This window comes from Nymphalis io, chromosome 29 (assembly GCF_905147045.1).
Source record: "Nymphalis io chromosome 29, ilAglIoxx1.1, whole genome shotgun sequence".
Classification (NCBI taxonomy): domain Eukaryota; kingdom Metazoa; phylum Arthropoda; class Insecta; order Lepidoptera; family Nymphalidae; genus Nymphalis; species Nymphalis io.
This window is the reverse complement of record NC_065916.1, coordinates 2,768,407-2,790,097: the sequence shown is the minus strand read 5'-3', so window position 1 is coordinate 2,790,097 and position 21,691 is coordinate 2,768,407. Positions and strand designations below refer to the sequence as shown.

General features: G+C 36.1%; 3 protein-coding genes across 4 annotated transcripts in view; 1 reads left to right on the top strand and 2 right to left on the bottom strand.

Moving 5' to 3' along the window:
* The window catches only part of LOC126779469 (putative pre-mRNA-splicing factor ATP-dependent RNA helicase PRP1), a 105,403-nt gene that overhangs the window by 16,288 nt on the left and 67,424 nt on the right, over nucleotides 1-21,691 (bottom strand). The window lies entirely within an intron of this gene.
* Nucleotides 1-21,691, bottom strand: part of LOC126779567 (cyclin-dependent kinase 9) — a 132,125-nt gene that overhangs the window by 92,285 nt on the left and 18,149 nt on the right. The gene's annotated exons all lie outside the window — the stretch shown is intronic.
* Nucleotides 512-20,571, top strand: LOC126779645 (gamma-interferon-inducible lysosomal thiol reductase-like). Of its 2 annotated transcripts, none has more exons than XM_050503798.1 (7): nucleotides 512-647; nucleotides 12,344-12,424; nucleotides 14,629-14,760; nucleotides 18,875-18,943; nucleotides 19,283-19,387; nucleotides 19,742-19,894; nucleotides 20,436-20,571. In XM_050503798.1, the coding sequence occupies exons 2-7, from the start codon at nucleotides 12,350-12,352 to the stop codon at nucleotides 20,523-20,525; spliced, it is 624 nt and encodes a 207-aa protein (XP_050359755.1). In that variant the 5' UTR covers nucleotides 512-647; nucleotides 12,344-12,349; the 3' UTR covers nucleotides 20,526-20,571. The 2 variants fall into 2 exon arrangements, with proteins under 2 accessions (XP_050359755.1, XP_050359754.1); XM_050503797.1 differs by lacking the exon at nucleotides 512-647 and adding an exon at nucleotides 7,560-7,804.

Below are 21,691 nucleotides of genomic sequence, written 5' to 3'. Positions count from 1 at the left end.
TGGCGTGTCATTGGAGAGGCCTATGTCCAGCAGTGGACGACAAAAGGATGATGATGATAAAATGATATTATTTAAAATAATGACGTTGCGATAAAATGTAAACGGACTATCGAATTACCAACAATTACTAAACATTTTGCTCGTGCAAAAATATGTCTTATTGTAAGGCAATAAATGTTAAAGTTCACTACAAAAATATTTGTGGTCAATATCTGATAAGGCTGTGTACATAAAACATTTAAAAAAATACACATCAGTTGAAAACGACTGCTTTGAAAGTAAAATAAAAAAAAAACAATAATTTATTTTCGTTTACGTTAATATAATACAACAAATTATCAAGAACGCATAATTAACAGTGTAATTTAAGCCTTATACAATTAAAAAAAAACGTTACACATTAATAGTTAATTTAAAATAAACATTAAAATAATTTAAAAAAAAATGGCTCATGAGTTCACAGCCTTATTCTATTTAAGTGGAGTAGAGTAGGATTGACCAACAAGCTTTAGTCAGTCGCCTTTCAAGCCGTGTCCACAGTTCGCGTCGACTGAATTAAAAAAAAAATAAAAAAAACGAAAAAGTTTTGTACTCTGCGTCCATTGTTGTGCTAAGTTTTTATCGGGCGTTCGTTTTGTTTTGACGAGGTAAGTTTTTTTTAAATATTCTATTAAATATTTTCGATTTGATGTTTAATTATTTAATAATTTGATAGTTACATTAACATTCTCATTAGGAAATACGATAAAATATAAACGCTTTAATTAAATCGTTCGATATATTGTGTCGGATATTTAATTCCGATTCGCATTAGTTAATTAGGTACGTGTGGCTTAAGATAATTTATAATAACTCACGTATTTATATTTACGTAGGTATAATATTGAGATTTAGGTAAACTAATTATTATTATAAAGTCACGCTTGAAAATAATGTTAGTGCTCTGGAATTCTGAATTTAATTTTTATTATGTTTGTAGGTAACGATTGTGAACAAGACATTTTTAAAAATATTAATTGTTATATACACGTTAAAAAGTATTTAATTAATTAATAATATTAATACATATGAACAAATTCACGCATTAATAATAATGAATTTAACCTTACGTAGGATAAATTTAACCTTACGTAAACGACACCTTTTTTAATTTTAGTTGCTACAGTTATTTTAAAGAAAAAAAACATAGTAGGAAACTTTATAGAAAAATGTTAATATTATTATTAAGACACACACACACGTCTGCACAAACACATTTTTGGAAAATGTCAAAAACAATATAAAAACGAATAAATTATCTATCGTTTTAAATTCCCTAAAGTTAAATGGTTTACGGGTCGCTTAGTAAATAGTCGCAGGTTCGAATCCTGATCCCCTTTTGCTATTGTTCACCACTCCTAACACAAGCTGTACGCTTAATTGGAGGTGTAATAAGGAATATTGGTAATTACTTATAAACGCGCGTTGCTAGTATTCTTTTAACATATTATATGACTTTACTTGAAAAAAGATTATGAGTTTTATAATAAAAACGCGTCAAGGATAATTATTAATACATTTGTGTCAGTTACACTTTCACTTTTTTTTTTTTTATAGAGTAGGAAGGTGGACGAGCATATGGGCCACCTGATGGTAAGTGGTCACCAAACGCCCTTAGACATTGGCATTCTAAGAAATGTCAACCATCGCTTATAGCCAATGCGCCACCAACCTTGGGAACTAAGATTTTATGTCCCTTGTGCCTGTAATTACACTGGCTCACTCAATCTTCAAACCGGAACACAACAATATCAAGTATTGCTGTTTTGCGGTAGAATATCTGATGAGTGGGTGGTACCTACCCTACGCCTAGTCATACTTAGTATTGCGATGTTTCGGTTGGAAGGGTGAGTGTGCCATAACTACAGACACAAGGGACATAACAACAAGGACTCGTAAAATGTAACGGACACAAGTCTGCCGAGATATTTTTGTTCACGCTGGTAAAACGCGTTAATAGTTTCCCCCACTGGAACAGTGGAGGTGTATGTGGGACTCGCCGATGCCGATCGGAACACCCACTAAAAAACCAGCGGTACCCTTTCCGTCTTAACGAGGAGCGCCACGAGATGTATGACTTGCACGTGCTACCGCGACGCTGACAGACGGCCTGCCCATGCAGGCCTCCATTCTCTAAGGAGATTACCAGGGTACTGAGAACCCTCCTAGTCCCGGCGACAAGTCTGCCGAGATAAAATTAAATATATAATGGATATGTATTAAATAAGCAACTCAAAATACTTTTATATCCTTCAGAATGTTTGGATAACTTTCGAATTTATTTTGAAAATTATAATTTGGGTAGGTAGGTATATTATTTACTAGCAACAGCCGCTGCAGCGATGCAGGAATTCAGCTTCACACGGAAGGACACTCCAATTTTATTTATTTGTATAGATTAAGACGTTTTCAGCGCTTATAGACGAAGGTTATTTGATTGTCAGCCCACGTAAAATCAATAAAAAAAAACATAACCACTTATATGTTTATTAAGATAGCACGAATCTCTGATTGCAGGTCTTTCGTAATTTAAATAAAAATAATTTAAGGCTTGCGAGATTTTTAATGATAGTTTGTAAAATTTATATTTAGACCTTCGTTTAAATAAAAGAAAAACACTTTGTATAATAGTGATGTGATTGTATAATAGTAAGTGATATGATGCGGAAAAGAAGTCGTGGTTTGATATAATCTCCTAAAAGGACAGATTTGAATTGAAATACACACTAAATTCAACTTACAAGCCACTGTCAGGCTATTCTGTAAGAACAAACTCGAAACTCACCTTAGAAAACGGTCGTGAAATATCAGAAAGTGATTTGCGATATTATGACATTTCAAGAATACGCGCGATTTACGTTTGCAGCGGTCAGGAGGTCGAAATAAAACCGAATAACCATCAATTATTTATTAATATTTACTAACAATAATTGTCTTATAACTAAAGACTGCTTTACTCGAAGTGGGTATAAAGAGTGAATAAAATAATGTTACAATTAATAAAATTAAAACAATGGGGCATTGAAAAGCTAATATGGGGAACACGGCCAATACGGGAAACTCGCCTGGGAGTCTTCCATCAGTTTGGTACGTCAGCATATTCGTGGGATTCGGGTTCAATAACTCGCGTCAAAATAGTATCACCATAAGTCGCTTGTGAATATTTCACAATGCGCAATAAAGTGAGTTCGTACAGAATCGCTGCTGATATCGGATGACATCTTTATAATACAACAATTGCTCTTAATATTCGACCTGTTTATGTCATATATATGTATGTCAATGACGTATATAATAACATTATTTACGATGTAAGTGTTCGTGAGAGTTATTGGTTTTTTTTCATTTAAGATATTCTCAGATTTAAGTGGATTTAAAATGACGCCTCGTAAAGCACGTGAAGCTGGGAACAATTCTTATAACAATTTGTAACTTGATCACAATCGAATCGAAGCGTAATCGTTGCCGTTTATCCGTTTTCCTATTGTTTAATTTTATTTAGTAGTCGAGATGGCCTAGTGGTTAGAACGCGTGAATCTTAACCGATGATCGTGGGTTCAAACCGGGCAACTACCACTGAATTTTCATATACCTAAATTTACTCATCTCGTGCTTGACAGTGGAGGAAAACATTATGTGTCTAATTTCATTGAAATTCTGCCACATGTGTATTCCACAAGCCCGCATTGGAGCAGCATGGTGGAATAAGCTCCAAAACCTTCTCCTCAAAATGGAGAGGAGGCCTTAGCCCAGCAGTGGGACATTAACAGGCTGTTACTTTAATTTTATTATCAACTATTGGCATAAAAGTTACCAATTGTTATGATTTCGACATATCGATATATGCTAACGTCATATCAGTATTGTTCCGATTCGAATAAATATATTTAGTATAATAAATATATTTAGTATAATCATTATAAATTGGTAGAATTGGCCTAGTTTATCCTGCTGGTAATCTGTAAGAACTCATCACCCGTGAAATGTTGACAATCAAATTATGGCGATGTAGTATTTTGTTTCGTGTATCATTGAAATGTTATAATTATAACGGCCAATGTCGCGTATCACTTTTTGATATTTTACGACCGTTTTCTGCAATGAGTTTCGAGTTTGTTCTTACGGCTAATGTATTTTTAATAATATGTCCTATTTGTCTTGTTTACAAGCCGAGATGGCCCAGTGGTAAGAACGCGTGAATCTTAACCGATGATCGTGGGTTCAAACCCGGGCAAGCGCCACTGAATTTTCATGTGCTTAATTTGTGATTATAATTCATCTCGTGCTTTACGGTGAAGGAAAACATCGTGAGGAAACCTGCATGTGTCTAATTTCACTGAAGTTCTGCCACATGTGAATTCTACCAACACGCATTGGAGCAGCGTGGTGGAATAAGCTCCAAACCTTCTCCTCAAAAAGAGGAGAGGAGGCCTTTAGCCCAGCAGTGGGACATTCACAGGCTGTTACGGTTACGGTTACGGTTATATGTCTTGTTTATTTAACGGTTTCACTATTTACGTATTAATGTGACAGTTATTCGGAAAAGACACTAAGTATGTCTACACATAGCCTTTTGTCAATATTAAGCAAAGATATTAAGATGAAACCATAGACAATTTACTAATTTTTAAAGATTCGACATATTCCTAACAAGTAAAAAGTAGTAAAACGTCTATGGTTTAAAAAGGCTTCACGTTTGTGGGGTCTATGACGGGTATTTCTCTAGTAATTAATATAGAATAGTAATAATAAACCAGTTTATTTGTTTGTTTGTATTAATAAGTTAATATATGGTCTTGTACCTATTTTTGCTCCAGTCGTATAAGATTGCCGTCCCATCAACTGTGTGTAAAGGAACAAAAACACGTGAGTCTGTTTACAAACGGACACACACCGCTATTGTATATATAGATTTGTCATGATTCGAAGTCAACTGGCACACAAGACGGGCCGGTTGTCGTGGTTGGTAGATTCTTGCCTTTCATGCCGAAGGCTGTGGGTTCGTTTCCCACACAGCACAGATATATGTGTGCATGAACATGTCTGTTTGTCCTGAGTCTGGGTGTAATCTATAAAAGTATTTACAAAAGAAAAGTAGTATATAATTTATCAGGTTTCCAAAGTACAAGCTCTGGTTAGTTTGGGATTTTTTTTATTTATATAAAAGAAGTCATAAAGACTACGACGTCAAATTTAAACAAATATTATACTTTATTGCAAATGAATACCACGTATAAATGAAGATTGTTATGTTTGCTGGTAATAAACATGCAAACACATTAAAATAACATTAAAACAAATTAGAGATACAACAAAAGCATAGACAACACGTCTATGGAGATACAGATATGACAAACAAATATATATATATATTTATAATCTGTAAATAGTGTCTGTTGGTTAGTATTAGTCGAGAATTAAAACGGGTAAGAATCATCAATTAGATATGGCTGGCTCGCTCATCTAACTTAAATAAAACTACAGCATCTCAGAAAACGTAACGTTCAATTGTATAATTGAAAAAAACCGTTAAATTTCGTGTGTTTTTTTATTATTGTATTTCATGGCTGGCAAGTGAGTCTCATATTATGTCACCACTGGACATAGGCATTGGTACTGTAAGGAAAATTAACGATCGCTTACATCGTCGATCCGGAACTAAGATGTTCACGGCTTCTAACCACTGGACTGATACGGCTCCAAAAATATGTCCGCTACTTAAATTTCATTAAATATTGTTTATAATTCATTAATAAGTATTGATAACTAGTTTAAGAGTACTTGTATGATGTAAATTAGGTGGTTTCAGCTGGTTTAAAAACTCCTGAGGAGAGCTCCGCAGAGCCACGAGCTGAGTACAGCTCGTGGTCGCAGCAGGGGCCGCGGTTTTGTTATATCAACTCGATCCCGCAGCAACCCCAATAAATGCTGAAAATGACCATAGCAGTGGTTTTAGTGGCTGAGAATCCCACATAACCCGGTTCTCCTAAATCCTCTGGTAGGGCTGCCTAGCCTTATTAGGGTAAGCAGCCCTGAAGGTGATGTGAAATGAAAAACTACCCAAAAATTGGTGACTATTACGAAAGGCGCCTGAGTCCCCCTACCCGTCACCCCGGGCACGAGCCCCCTTATAGGTTTAATAAGCTGATGGGCGGATGGATACCAAATATTCATACTCCATAATCGTATTAATACTGATATTTCATTTACTTATGTTATTTAATATATTAAGCATTTGTGGTTTGACGTAACACAATACCACCACATTTTAAATGTCACCACAATATCTCTTGGTGTTATTTGAAACTGTTCTGCGTATAATAAAACGACTGATAAATAGGTAATAAATAATAATTAAATAACTTGCTGGTAAGGCTTTGTGATATTCTACCGCTAAACAGCAATATTCTGTATTGTTGTGTTCCGGTTTGAACAGCGAGCCAGTGTAACTACAAGCTCAAGGGACATAACATCTTAGTTCCAAGGTTCTTCAAGATTTCAATGTCTACTGGCGGTGGAGACCACTTACTTACTTATAACACGAAAGAGAAAAATATTTATTAACACAGCGAAATGATTTCGTTGTTCTAGTGGCCGCTGATCTCAAAAGGTTATCAAGTTTTTCCTGCCGAACATTCTCTGTAGTACCTCCTGAAATTGTATTTGTCTGTGTATTCCCTGAAACTGCCGAAGCAAACTCTTGGTACGCCTGTTATAAATACGAAAAAAAAAACATTTTTGATAAGCCGAGCCTAGTAACGGATCTTATGGACCTATTTGTAATGTTTAAGGTGAAAGGTCACAGATACGACAAAACATATCACTTAAGCGCCATTTTATGACCTTAAGGTTATTGACCAGTTCAACATTGTATACGTTTATAATCTATTTCTGTATATTAACTAGTGTTGCCACCTCATTTGTTTTTATTTTTAATTATAGTAAAAATTTTTTTTTTTTAATCTATACGCCACAGACTGTACACCGTCGTGTTATCTGTGCGATTGGTGTATCTTTATATTATCTGATCTAGTTAATTAGTTTTATGTGCTAACATTTTTCATGTTTCAACATTACAACTTAAATTTCTGGACAACAATTTCTTTTTTTTTTCGTTTGCGTCTTTATGTTTGTTTGTCAGTAGTAATTGTCTTGATTATGCTATTGATACAAAATAATCTTTTTTTTAATAAGCTTTTAGATAGGTAATACAAAATATATTAACCATCCCTTTTATCGTCAATTGGGTCAAACCAACCTCAACGTCCAACCAACCTTGGGAAGATGTCCTTTGTGCCTATAGTGCCTAAAGTCACCCTTCAAACAGGAACAACAATACAAAGTATTGCTGTTTGGCCACTGGGGTATTCCGGTTTCATTATCTTACGCAAACAAACAGACAAACATAATTTGCCTCTAAACTTGTATATTAACTAATGATAAGACGGAGAGTCCGGTCAGAGTTGAGACGAACCGACTCATTCGGTTGATAACATCCAAGCTGTTATGTATAAGCAAATAAATATTTTTTTAAATAACGAAATTGAAATTAAATTTGATGCCATATTGAAATTGGAACAATTAAGTTCAAAATTCGACGCCATATTGGAACGATTAAAAGTGAAATTCGATGGTATTTTGAATTTGGAACAAACATAAAATTCCACGAATAGTAAATCCTGAAATTCTGACGTCTAATGTACTGACGTAAATGTTAATGACTTTGAGAAGATTTGTATTTTGGCTTTCGAAGTTCGCTCAAACGGTGAGTGTTTTCTTTTAATCAATTACGAAACATAAAAGGAGCGTGTATTATTTATACTATTTAAGCAATTAATTGCGATTCCATGCAAGACCATTCCATGCGGTCACGATTTGTACATTAGCATGTAATGTATTAAATATACCGAAAAAGGAAAAATAAATATGTTAACAATTTATTATTTTATATTTTCGAATAGGCAGACAGAATAATCACGAACCATATAATGATAAGAGGAACCATCGCCCATAGACATTGGCTATATAAGAAATATTACCTTACGCCGTCAATTCGCCTCAAACCTGGAGAACTAAGATGCTTTGTCTCTTGTACCTTACACTGGCTCATTAGCCCTTCAAACTGGAACATAAAAATACCCATTCAGCAATAGAATGGGAGTAGAAACAAAAATATTATTAATATTTGCTTGAGGGTAGAATATCTGATGAGCGACTACCTCCCCTGGAATCGAGATCATTCGCTATTCAAAATTTCAAACCGTAACACAACAAAGAGTTTTGATTGATTAGATTGAAAATATATAAGCGTAATTCCAGTGCGCCTTATATATTTTACTTTAAAAAATAATTTTTAACAAAACTTGCCATGCTCATATACCCTGTTTATGCCGAAATATCGGATGATTAAACGGTAAATGAAACTTAGGAAGAGCTTTCGACTGTTCACACTAATTTATTTTGTCTGATCATTTTAACAAACTCACTTTCACGTTATATGTATACAGTATCGAATCTAGACAGCGCGATTCAGGAAACTGACAGATTTTATTAGCGCCATCTATCGCTACCGAGTAGTAACACGTGTAATTATACATCCAGTATACTAAAGTACCATCGTGCATTCAATTGAATTGATTTATCTCTTCAGAAATGTCTAAATGTCTGTGTTTATGTCGGTGACCTCTGCTATGTACAGCTACTCCATTATATAAACAAACCTCGTACGCATACTTAAACGAGGCATTGAACCTTGAACAATTACGTGTTGGTTCAAACTCATGGCACAAGCGTGTTTCTATAAACTAAAGGCAACGATCAGAGGACATTTTTGATCGTTGGAGTTTCCTTGCGGCATTTCGCTAACTTGCTTGTATGTAAATTGTCCAAACCCGTCAATGTATAGAAGACCCATAAAATTGTACATATTTGCTCCATTTAGATATAGGACAGACCCTGAGGTATTGGGTTCGAACCCCGGGTCAGCCTGATACAAAGTTATTGGGAATTTCTGTCGAATATATTCAGTAGTAGAATCTGTACGCAAAGCCGTTGGTCCAGTTCCAGTCCATTGGTAAAGTTCAGGCGCACTGAACTTATTCTGGTCAGATTGCCGTCTTTACTTACACTTAATGACCCCTGATTTTTAAACCCATGTTCCTCAGCTAGTTATCCTTATCTATCTACTGGGTCGTCTCGATTAATTAGCACTTGCGTGTCATCTTTAATTAATCTTAATTGCCCTTAATTAACTGCTATCTGCGATTACATCGTGATAAATCTTCTAAATACTTGATTTAATTTTAAAGTCAGAATGGCCAAGTGAGGAAACGGATAGTCAGTTTAAGAGCGCCATCAAAACCGGTATTTTCTACAAGTCTGGGTACCGCTCGTCAGATATTCTACCGCCAAACAGCAATACTGGATATTGTTGTCTGGTTTGAAGAGTGAATTAGCTAGTGTGGCTAAAAAAGTCGTAGCATCGCAGTTACCAAGGTTGGTGAAATTGACTATGATATTGAATATTTCTTACCGCGCTAATGTTTAAAACGCCGACATGGCCCAGTGGTAAGAACGCATGAATCTTAACCAACCACTAAATTTTCATGTACTTAATTTGAAATTATAATTCATCTCGTGCTTTACGGTGAAGGAAAACATCGCGAGGAAACCTGTATGTCTCTAATTTCACTGAAATTCTGCCACATTTGTATTCCACCAACCCGAATTGGAGCAGCGTGGTGGAATAAGCTCCAAACCTTCTCAAAAAGGGAGAACAGGCCTTAGCCCAGCAGTGGGGCATTCACAGACTGTCACGAATACGAATAATGTATACAAATAATAAAATACTCTATTGTAAATACATATATACAAAGGTTATTAGTAAGATGATCATTAAATATTATTATTTATTTCGGTATTTTTTTATCTAGTAGGAAGGCGAACGAGCATATGGGCAATCTGATGGTCAATGGTCACCAACGCCCATAGACATTGGCATTGTAAAAAATGACAACCATCGCTTACATAGTCAATGCGCCACCAACCTTGAGAACTGAGATTATATGTCCCTTGTACCTGTAATTACACTGGCTCACTCACCCTTTAAACCGGAACACAACAATACCGAGTACTGCTGTTTTGCGGTAGAATATGAGTGGGTGGTACCAACCCAAACGAGCTTGCACAAAGCCCTACCACCAGTGAATTATGTTACAACTATAAATAATAAATTATTTACTTCTTAAACAATTGTACATAAATTATATACTTAAGTGCGATGTTAAAACAATAAATATAGCAATATAATAAAAAAGAAATATTAAGTTATAAAAAACTCAAGATTTATTGTAGCTTATATTGTATTTCTTAAATGTTTTCGCTGTGAGTTATTGCGTGGATGTGAATTATCAGTACATATTATAAAGCAACGGCCCCCCGTGTCTGTCTGTGTGTCCGCGTTAAGCTCAAAAACTACAAAACAGATTTTCATACGGTTTTCCCCAATGTACGGAGTGATACATCAGGATGGTTTAGGTGTATAATTCATTAATGCTTTGTGTAATGTGTGTGACTGCGATATGGCGATGATTGTTGAATATGTCACAAACAGCACTAGTAATTATTATAATAGTGAGATAATATACGTTTGTCCTATTTATATATAAAAGCCTTTTATGTGAAACCATCCGGTTTGACAGTATTGTGTAAAAATGCAGTCTAAAAGACTCATATTTAAATATATCCTTATATACTTATTGTATAATTATCAAGATTTGAATTTAGTTGGTGTTTGACTGCCTCGTTGGTCTAGTGGATAGATGTAATACCGCAGATGCGGTCCTGGGTTCAAACCCCAGGTCAGGCCAATGAAAAGTAATTGGGTCTTTCTGTCGAAAATTTGGAAGTATGTACACTCTTCGGAATCGGAATGCAGCTAAAGCCGTTGGTTCTGCGCTCTTTCCGGTCGTGTCGGATTGCCGTCCCATCGGATTATGAGAGTTAGGGAATAGAGAGTGCACCTGTGTTTGCGCACACACTTGTGCACTATAATATGTCCTACGCAGTTGGCTAATCTCTCTTGAAATGCGTAGTCGAAATTGGTCTGAAGGACATTTTTATTTATATATTGGTCTTGTTACTTTGTTACTAATATTATATATGCGAAAGTGTGTTCATCTGTTTGTTTGTCACGCTTTCACGTCTTAACTACTTAACTAATTATGAAATATTGCAAACATTACCTCACTCGTACACAAAAAGACAGAGTGCATCTCCTCACACGCGTGAGAAACCGAGTCGTAGAACTAGTACAGTAGAAAATGGGACACTCAATCAAGCGTCAGTATGCTAATCAATGTAACACTCAAGTGCAAACGTTACCTTACTTTCTCTTGTAACGGTAAAACGAATACTAACTTTCTTCCATCACAATGGGAGAAACCGCTAGGGAAAAATATAAATGGGGGCAGAAGTGTTGCGCTTTACCCCTGAGAACGTGTATGCAACATTTCATGATGACCGTTTGAAGTTATGACGTAACAAACTTATTTAACATATTAATTAGAATATGTAATTAAAAATCATTTCTCCTGAGTATCAATAGATAAAACTACTGTGTAGTTTAAACCTTTATTTTATTACGTAAGCAACTGCTATGAACGAATTTATATATATTTTAACTTAAATACTGAGTATATTGACGAGCCGGTTAGCGTGGTTGGTAGAACACTTGCCTTTCACGCCGAAGATTGTGGGTTCGATTCTCACCCAGGACAGACATTTGTGTGCATGAACATGTCTGTTTGTCCTGAGTCTGTAATTATCTATATAAGTATGTATTTACAAAAGGAAAGTAGTATATGTATATATATATCAGTTGTCTGGTTTCCATAGCCCAAGTTTTATCCAAGCTTAATTTGGGATCAGATGGCCGTGTGTGAAAAATGTACCAGGATATTATTGTTATTATATTTCCAGTTCATCATTAGAATCTGCATTCCGAACCTTATAGCTTTCTTTATGTTTTAAAGGACAATTTAAAGGTATATAAAATAACAAAGTCGCTATCTACGTCTGTCTGTATTTCCGTTCATTCCTTCTAAACCACGCAACGGATTTTGATGAGGATTTCACTGATAGAAAGATCGATAAACGACGAGGGCTTAGATATATGTGATTGTTAATACTTTTACAAAATGGCCGACTTATGACGTTGTTAAAATAAAAAATAATAATATTTTCTTTATCAGTAAATTGTAAGCCGGTCACTAGGTAAGTTAATTTTGATTTCTTATTGTTTCAGAACAAAATGAGGTCTCTATTATTCCTGTGCTTGTTCGTCCTCCTGTGTGGGGCGCTGGCGAAGAGCAAGAAAGATGATAAGGTAGTACTCTTACCCTGTCCACCTATCTGTGTTTCATCCGTAATCCGTAACAGCCTGTGAATATCCCATTGCTGGGCTAAGGCCTCCTCTCTCTTTTTGTGGAGAAGGTTTGGAGCTTATTCCACCACGCTACTCCAGTACGGGTTGGTGTCAGAATTTCAGTGCATTTATACACATGCAGGTTTCCTCACGATGTTTTACTTCACCGTAAAGCACAAGATTAATTATAATCACAAATTAAGCACATGAAAATTCAGTGGTGCTTGCCCGGGTTTGAATCCACGATCATCGGTTAAGATTCACGCGTTCTTACCACTGGGCCATCTCGGCTTATGTCTAAATTCAATTTCGCACATCACCGTGTTTTATGTTATGATTTATTTAAATCAAATATTATATTATCTGTAACAAAGTTAAGGTTATACAAAGCCCTTTTGATTGTCTTGAGTTTTTCATTGTAAACGCATGGACTTATCTTTAACTATTCGCTATGTAAACTAAAGGTAATAAAACAGTATTAAAACATTACCAGTCTTGTCACACACCAAGCCGGCCCAACGGCTTTACCCGCCGGGCTGGTTTGCGATAATTATAATTACCATTTAACCCGCCGACATAAGCCCGCCGGTTTCATATCTAGATAATTACATTGAAAAAGTAAATGATGAGTCATTGATTAGCATTCCCAAACTCTATTTAGAAATTACTCCACCAAGCTTTTGAGATACAAACACCAATACAAATTGGAACCGCGTTATGGTTTATGCTCCAAGCCGTCTTTTTTTTTTGAACAAATTCATCTCATGACGCATTTACGTTTTACGGTTAACGGTTCGTTAAAATATATCATGTAAGTTTTACATCACCCTCAAGCTTCAAAACTTACAATAATATTTAACAAGACGCTTTTAAGTAACGCCTCATAGATACTACCTTTCGTAAGGAAAACGAATCGTTTCTTGAACATAGAAACCATACATCAATCACCTGACCAACATTAACAACAAACTCACTTTGAATTTGTTTGTAACGTCTTAATTACTGAACCGATCATGATGAATTATATCATACACACATGTGTAGGATACAGAAAATTCAGGGGTACATAAAAGAACATAGTACCCAACCCCCCCTCTATGCCCCCATTTTTACGTCAACAATAGACCGTATCTAATCGAGCCTGTTCATTTATCACTTTCTCTCATACAATCCATCTGCATTCGACTTCGTGTCACGCGATGTTTTCACATTCAAACTTTCTTAATTCAATTGCCCGATCACAATAGACAACATGCCGAGATGGCCCAGTGGTTAGAACGCGTGAATCTTAACCGATGATCGTGGGAAACACGGGCAAACACCACTGAATTTTCATGTGCTTAATTTGTGCTTATAATACATCTCGTGGTTGACGGTGAAGGAAAACATCGTGAGGATACTGCATGTGTCTAATTTCACTTAAATTCTGCCGCATGTGTATTCCCCCAACCTGCATTGGAGCGGCGTAGTGGCATAAGCTCGAAACCTTCTCCTCAAAAAAGGAGAGGCTTTAGCTCAGCCGTGGGACATTCCGAGGCTGTTACTTTACAAATAGACAACAAACGATTCGTTTTTCTTACTGATAGTAGAGTTGTCTACAGGACGGGGTACCATCGTTACATTATATAAACCAATTATAGGCGTAGTAATTTATTTCTTAGGAAAACATACCAATAATCAATTTTTCTTAATTATTATAAAAGAATCATAAATTACTAAATTCTCAATTTGTGTTTCAACACACAATGTTTGTGTGAATTTGAATAATATCACCTGTTGTTGTACCAAGCCATTGACATGCCATAACTATGGTGTTTTCTAACAGGGAATTGGCAGCATTTCCTTCCCCGTGATAACATTCGTATAATTAATATATGTAGTTAATAAATTATAATAGATAGTTACTTTAATTTAATACTCGGCCGCAGATCCCGAGGTTCTGGGTTCGAACCCCAAGTCGGGCCTATAAAAAATTAATTCGATTTTCTTTCGAATATACTCAACAGCAGCTCATAGTCTGGAAGTTGTAAGCGTGTACACTCTCCGTGCCTCGTTGTTTCTGCGTCTTTTTTATAAGAGTAAAGGAATAGAGTGTTCTTGTTTTTCTGAATATATCACGCGCAATTGGTTAACCTAAAAAATCTAAGGCACCACAACATTTCCAGGTCAAAATAGCCGTGTACTACGAGTCCCTCTGCCCGGATAGTAAGAAGTTCATTACGTCACAACTAGCCCCCGTCTGGCGCGACTTCAGGGGCCTCGTCAAAGTCAAACTCGTGCCTTATGGAAAAAGTACAGTAAGTGCCTTTTATTTACTCCTTATAATCCAATAACCGTAGTATTGTAGAGTTCAGATTTGAGTGTGAGTGACTACAGGCACACCGAACTTAAACATCATAGTTTCCCAAAGTTGGTGGCGCGTTAACGATAATATATAATATCCTGGGATATTATTCACACACGGCCATCTGATCCCGAACTAAACAGGGCTAGTGCTATGGAAACACAACTGATATACTACATATACCACTTTTCTTTCTTAAATACATACTAATATAGATAATTACCCAGACTCAGGAAAAACAGACATGTTCATGCACACAAATGTCTGTCCTGGGTGGGATTCGAACCCACAACCTTCGGCGTGAAAGGCAAGCATCTAAAAATCACGCCAACCGGCTTGTCGAAACGATGTAAGGGATGGTTAATATTTTTACATCTCCAATGTTTGGGTTAGCTTTCAGAAGTGAAACTGATTTTAAAAAACCCCCAAATTAGTCTTTTTAATAATAGAAAAACCAAATCATACAAATTGATGTAAATAACTCATTTAATCACTCTTAAAAATCCAAACAACACAATTGAAGGCATTCAACAAATCACAAGTCGCGCCAATAATGAATTACTTTCACTGGTGGTAGGGCTTTGTGCAAGCTCGTCTGGGTTGGTACCACCCACTCATTAGATATTCTACCGCAAAACAGCAGTACTTTGTATTTTTGTGTTCCGGTTTGAAGGGCGAGTTAACCAGTGTAATTACAGGCACAAGGGACATAACATCTTAGTTCCCAAGGTTGATGGCGCATTGGTGATGTAAGCGATGGTTAATATTTCTTACAACGCCAATGCTCGTCCGCCTTCCTATTCTATTAAAAAAAAAAATCTGTCAAAAAACAAAATGGCGGTTTTAAATTAGCGCGCGTCTTTTTTTTTTAACAACGCCATCGTATGGACCAAGGTATCTTCTAACTGTATATTAAAAATGATGCAGTTATTTATTTATTCTGTATCGTGCTCTGTTTTTACATTATAGTTTTTTGTTATATAAATTGTTATCTTGATGTAGAGTATTACGGTTGTCGGTGATGTCAGCATTTTAGTACCTCATTGTGAAATTTTATGGCGTCAATATGACCACACGGCATGACGCTAATCGTTTTGTACAACAATGATTTCGAAAAAATGTACATAAAACTGTACAGGTTTATATACAAATATACTAGCTTATCGCCCGCTTTACACGGGTAGATAAGAAGAAAAATGTAATTTTGATAGGATTTCCGTAAAATCCGTTCTTAGTGAGCGTCTACGTCGGGGAAGTAACTGAGATAAATATCAAATCAATCAAATAGTTAGTTAGTTAGCTTAATAAATAAATAAGTATATATATATATATATATATATATATATACTTATTTATTTATATATATATATATACTTATTTATTTATTAAGGATCTCCAGCAAAGGATACACGCTTCCGAGTACATTACAACGTGGAATAATGTTTTAAAATACGAATTAAAGGAAACAACAGCAAGCACATCTAACTAAAAGGCACAAGGGACATAAAATCTTAGTTCCCAAAGTTGGTGGCGCATTGGCTATAAGCGATGGTTGACATTTCTTAGAATGCCAATGTCTAAGGGCGTTTGGTGACCACTTACCATCAGGAGGCCCATATGCTCGTCCACCTTCCTATTCTATAAAAAAAAAAAACTTGTTACTATTTGTTGTTTTTCATGCAGGATATATAAATATATATATGATTATCATAGATGTATAAACTTTTTATAATAATAATGAAAATAATTACGTAATAAATTTTTCGCTGGTTCTTTTTATTAGGATCTAGCAAATTTACATGAAATTCAATCCCTTAAAATTACGATAGAAAAAAAGGTCCTATATTTCTTCTTAAACTATATTCAATTAGACATATAAGGACGCTTTTGAATCTTCATATTACATATTTAATTAAATGTAAAATTACCTTTTCTTTTTTTCATTTTAAAAAAAAATAAAAACGAAGTAGATTGGGTTGCGATAATCGATAAAATTGTAGTACTTGGTGTTCCTACTTATATACAGCAACAATATAACAGTCTTGCACCTAGATTTTATAAAAAAATAAATCAATTTTCAAGGATAAAGAACATTAATAACTACCAATTAAACACACATGCGCGCGCGCACTTTAACACACTCACGCACACACGGTATGGATTGACTTATAATAATTAGTAATAAGACCCTTCGTAATATTTAATTGGAAGGAACTGACTCCTGACGCACGGGTAACACTAGTTCAGGAGTCAGGGCAGTTTTTTATGATATGTATGTAATTGATAACAATAAAGTTTTATTATTATTATATTTGCATTTCCATTTAGAGGGGTGACACTTAAGTTTTAAGTTCAAAGAATCTTTATTCTCAAAAAAAACGAACGTCATTTACACGAGAATAACATGACATAAAGTTAAACACAATAATGGTCGCCTCATACGTAAGCGAAGCCCAGTGGTAAGAACGCGTGAATCTTAACCGATGATCGTGGATTCAAACCCGGGCAAGCACCTCTGAATTTTCATGTGCTTAATTTCTGTTTATAATTCATCTCGTGCTTTTCGGTGAAGGAAAAAATCGTGAGGAAACCTGCATGTGTCTAATTTCATCGAAATTCTGCCACATGTGTATTCCACCAACCCGCATTGGAGCAGCGTGGTGGAATAAGCTCCAAACCTTCTCCTCAAAAAGGGAGAGCTTAGCCCAGCAGTGGGACATTTACAGGCTGTTACTTACTTACTTTTACTTACATATGTAAGTACTCAGCTAACGAGATATTTATACTTTACTTTAGTAAAGTTTTTAAAGAATTTTAGAAACGATAGCTTCAATAATGCGATTGAATATTTCTAAACGTATGTCATATGAATCACGATAAATTAGTTAACGATTATTTATAGCTTGAGGAAAATTTATCGCAAAAATGTAATGTTTATATTATATACTTGTTATATATTGAAGCAATGCTTGTATATAAGTTTACATCAATATCGAATGTAAATATATTGTTAGGATTATGGTCTTGATTAATAATATCGATTGGCGTAGTTCGTAGATACTTGCCTTTCACGCCGAAGGTTGTAGATTCGATTCCCACCCAGGACAGACATTTGTGTGCATGAACATGTCTGTTTGTCCTGAGTCTGGGTTTAATTATCTATAAAAGTATGTATTTACAAAAGAAAAATAGTATATGTGGTATATCAGTTGTCTGGTTTCCATTGTACGAACTCTGCTTAGTTTGGGTTTAGATGGCCGTGTGTGAATAATGTCCCAGGATATTATTATTATGCGTATTCCACCGACACGCATTGGATCAGCGTGGTTGATAAGCTCCTACCGTCTACTCAAAAAGGAGGCCTTAGCTCACCAGTGGAACATTCACAGCCTTTTACTGTATTCAGCTAGGGAACAATAATTTCGGTATTATTAAGAATATGACAAAAAAATTGTAAATTGTCTATGAGCTCATCGAAATATATTTGATTAGATCATATTGAGTTAAGGTACATTCCAGTTAACACAGTGATAATTATTACATAAATAGTGTATAGCTAAATAAACAAATACTATATTAACAATATTATATCTTCATGAAAAAATAAAGTGATTTTTATATATTTATTTACAAAATATAAATAAACATTACATGTTAAACCTAAAGCGTTTACGTACTTAATTAATACAGTTTGTATGTATTCCGCTGCCGTTTTGCGAAATACAGCATGATGAGTTAAACAAGACGAGGCTTGGATTCCAGGCCAGGATTGAGCAAAGTCAACGCGCGTAACAAAGGTGACTCGCTCACCAGTACCAATCGACAGCCTGACACCGCAAATAGCTTGTGTCGACGAGCGCGAGTGTATTTGTCAGGAAGGCTCAACGATGTCAGCTCTAACATTGAGGGTGTTACAATGGTACCCCTGAGTAACTGGAAGAAATAGCTTAGTAATGACGAAACTTCCAAACCAATATATATAGCACTCATATACATGTGATATTTATATATATTTATTTACCTAATTACTTATATATAATATTATATTTATTAAATCTTTTTTACAGCACGATAAAGTTAACGGCAAATGGCAGTTCAACTGTCACCATGGACCTGACGAGTGCTATGGGAATAAGGTGAGTCATATAAGTACTTTACTGGTGGTAGGGCTTTGTGCAAGCTTGTCTGGGTAGGTACCACCCACTCATCAGATATTCTACCGCAAAATAGCAACACTTAGTATTGTTGTGTTCCGGTTTGAAGGGTGAGTGAGCCAGTGTAATTACAGGCACAAGGGACATAACATCTTAGTTCCCAAGGTTGGTGACGCATTGATGATGTAAGCGATGGTTAACATTTCTTACATTGCCAATGTCTATTTTGGTGAACAAATCAGTACTTGGAAGATATGTAAATCAACAATACCGTTTTTCTTACGAGCATTAATATAACGCTAACTCGTATAATAATTCCAGATCCAGGCGTGTATCCTCAAGGACCGCAGCCTCCAGGACACAGAGAAGATGGAGCTAGTGATATGTCTCATGGGACAGGCGAACCCTGACAAATCTCTGGACACGGTGAGTTTACTTAATATGTTCCACTATTGGGCAACTGTTAAACGTAACCTAAGGTTAAGTAAAGTAAAGTTAGGTAAGGGCTAAAGTAACCTAAGGTTTGTAGCAAATTTCACCCTGGTACATTGAATGTCGGTGGTTATATTCCGACGTACAGTCTTATATCGGATTTTAAAAGGAACAATTAAGAGGAACATGCGAAATATTTTTTTACACTAGGCAAAATCGGCGCATTGACGATGTAAGGTATTGTTAATTTTTCTGCGCCAATATCTATGGGTATGGTGACCCCTTACCATCAGATGGCTTCATTTTTTTATCCGTGTAGGATGTGTAATGTTACGGTTTCCTGTCCAGTGCCTGGAGCAAGTGAAGCGCGAGGCGGAGTCGGACAAGCTGAAGCGCTGCGCGGCGGGCGAGCAGGGCGGCGCGCTGCTGGCCGCCTACGGGGACAAGTCGGACGCCGTGCAGCGCCCGCTCGCCTTCGTGCCCACCGTCGTCGTCAACGAGGTACCGCCACGCTCTGTTATTAGTCTACTAGCTTTTATTATCCTCATCAATCCTTATAATATAAGTCTACTCTTGTTCATCTACCAATTCCCTGATGATGATATGTCTTCCAGTCCGATTTCGGCTACGGCGGCCAATCTCAAGAGAGATTAGCCAACTGCGCAGGAGATATTATAGTGCGCAAGTGTGTGCGCAAACACAGGTGCACTCTCTATTCCCTCACCTCATAATCCGATGAGGCCAACGGGCTTTCTCTCTCGTGTTTTCCAATTCACTATATCCGTATTAATTAGTAAATTCATAGAACTACACACGCGTTATCTTGAGACTAATCAAAGATATTAGATGAAACCATAGACAATTTACTACTTTTTAATGATGTGACATATGCCTAACAGAGTTTTTTTTTCGTCAAATGGTTACTCGCAAGCGAAGGCTTGAAAATCCTACTTTAATTTTAATTATTTATCTGTACGCTCCAAATATTTTTACTATGTACTATCCGAATATACGACGAATAAAAATATTATAATATTTCCAGAAATTCGACCAAGCACTACAAGATGAGTCGCTCACGAATTTGAAGGACGTCGTGTGTCGCTTGTCCACCACCAAGCCGGCGTCCTGTTAGATATAATACCAATATTACTTCTAAGTACAATTTTAATACACTTTTATGACTGTGTTTTATTTAACACACCTCTACAACCTTCCAACTTTATTGTAATAAAAATAATACTCAATCAATAAATATCATAGACAATTCACTATATTTTCTTTATATAGAATAGGAAGCTTTTTTATTGTACGGTTCATTGCACCGACAATATTGCAACGTTTTCATGTGTCAATTAAGCGTCTATCAATTAAGCGTATATCAGTCTCTGACTAAGCCGATGGCACGGCGGACGCGTCTCATACCCATCATGCATGGTGTATCTACAAATCAAACATCAAAAAACTTGACACATATCACTTAAGGTGTCTACGTTAAATCTTACGTATCAAGCGGCAGGATCACGTCCCTAACTCAGAGGTCCTGCGTCGCTCTGGAATTTACGGCATGGAAGCTCTTCTGATGCAACGTCAACTCAGATGGTGTGGGCATGTCCTACGCATGGACGATCGTCGTTTGCCTAAAGCTGTCTTTTATTCGGATTTAGCTAAATTTAGCAAACGGAAGCATGGTGGTCAGTATTTGTGATACAAGGACGTATTTAAAAGACACCTAAAAGCTTGTGACATTGGCATAGAATGTTGGGAGGAGCTCGCTTCCCAAAGGGCATCTTGGCGCTCTACCATCTACAAAAAGATCAAAGCGTTTGAGGAAAACCGCCTTCACGCACTAGACGAAAAGCGCCAGTTAAGAAAAGAGAGACCTAAGCCATCCTACACATACAACTCTGCGGGCCAACTGTATTGTAACACGAGTCGTAGGGTTTTTAAAACCAAATTTGGTCTAGCGAGCTACATTAGGGCTCATTCTAGAAATAACAATTAATTTCTAGGGTCGCTGTCATCGAAATCGATGGAGGAGGACTATATATATATATATATATATATATATATGAGCATTGTTTAAGTATATGAACAGTATACATATTCTAGATTCTTAGGTACAACCTATGCAATTATTTTCAAGGGAGCCTAGGCCGGTGTCTTGTAGACCTAGGCCGGTGCCTTGTAGGCCTAGGCCGGTGCCTTGTAGGCCTAGGCATAAAACTGGGCTGTAACTAGACCTTTTAAATAAAACAATAAAGCTTGGATGGAGTTTATTTACAACTTATTCACATTAAA

Bases quoted from the DNA above. Each gene is read 5' to 3' on its own strand.
- LOC126779645 (XM_050503797.1), top strand. From the start codon at position 7,751: ATGTTAATGACTTTGAGAAGATTTGTATTTTGGCTTTCGAAGTTCGCT. The intron at 7,805-12,343 runs GTGAGTGTTTTC...TTATTGTTTCAG, and splicing joins TTTCGAAGTTCGCTCAAACG to AACAAAATGAGGTCTCTATT. The intron at 19,388-19,741 runs GTGAGTTTACTT...TTTCCTGTCCAG, and splicing joins CTGACAAATCTCTGGACACG to TGCCTGGAGCAAGTGAAGCG.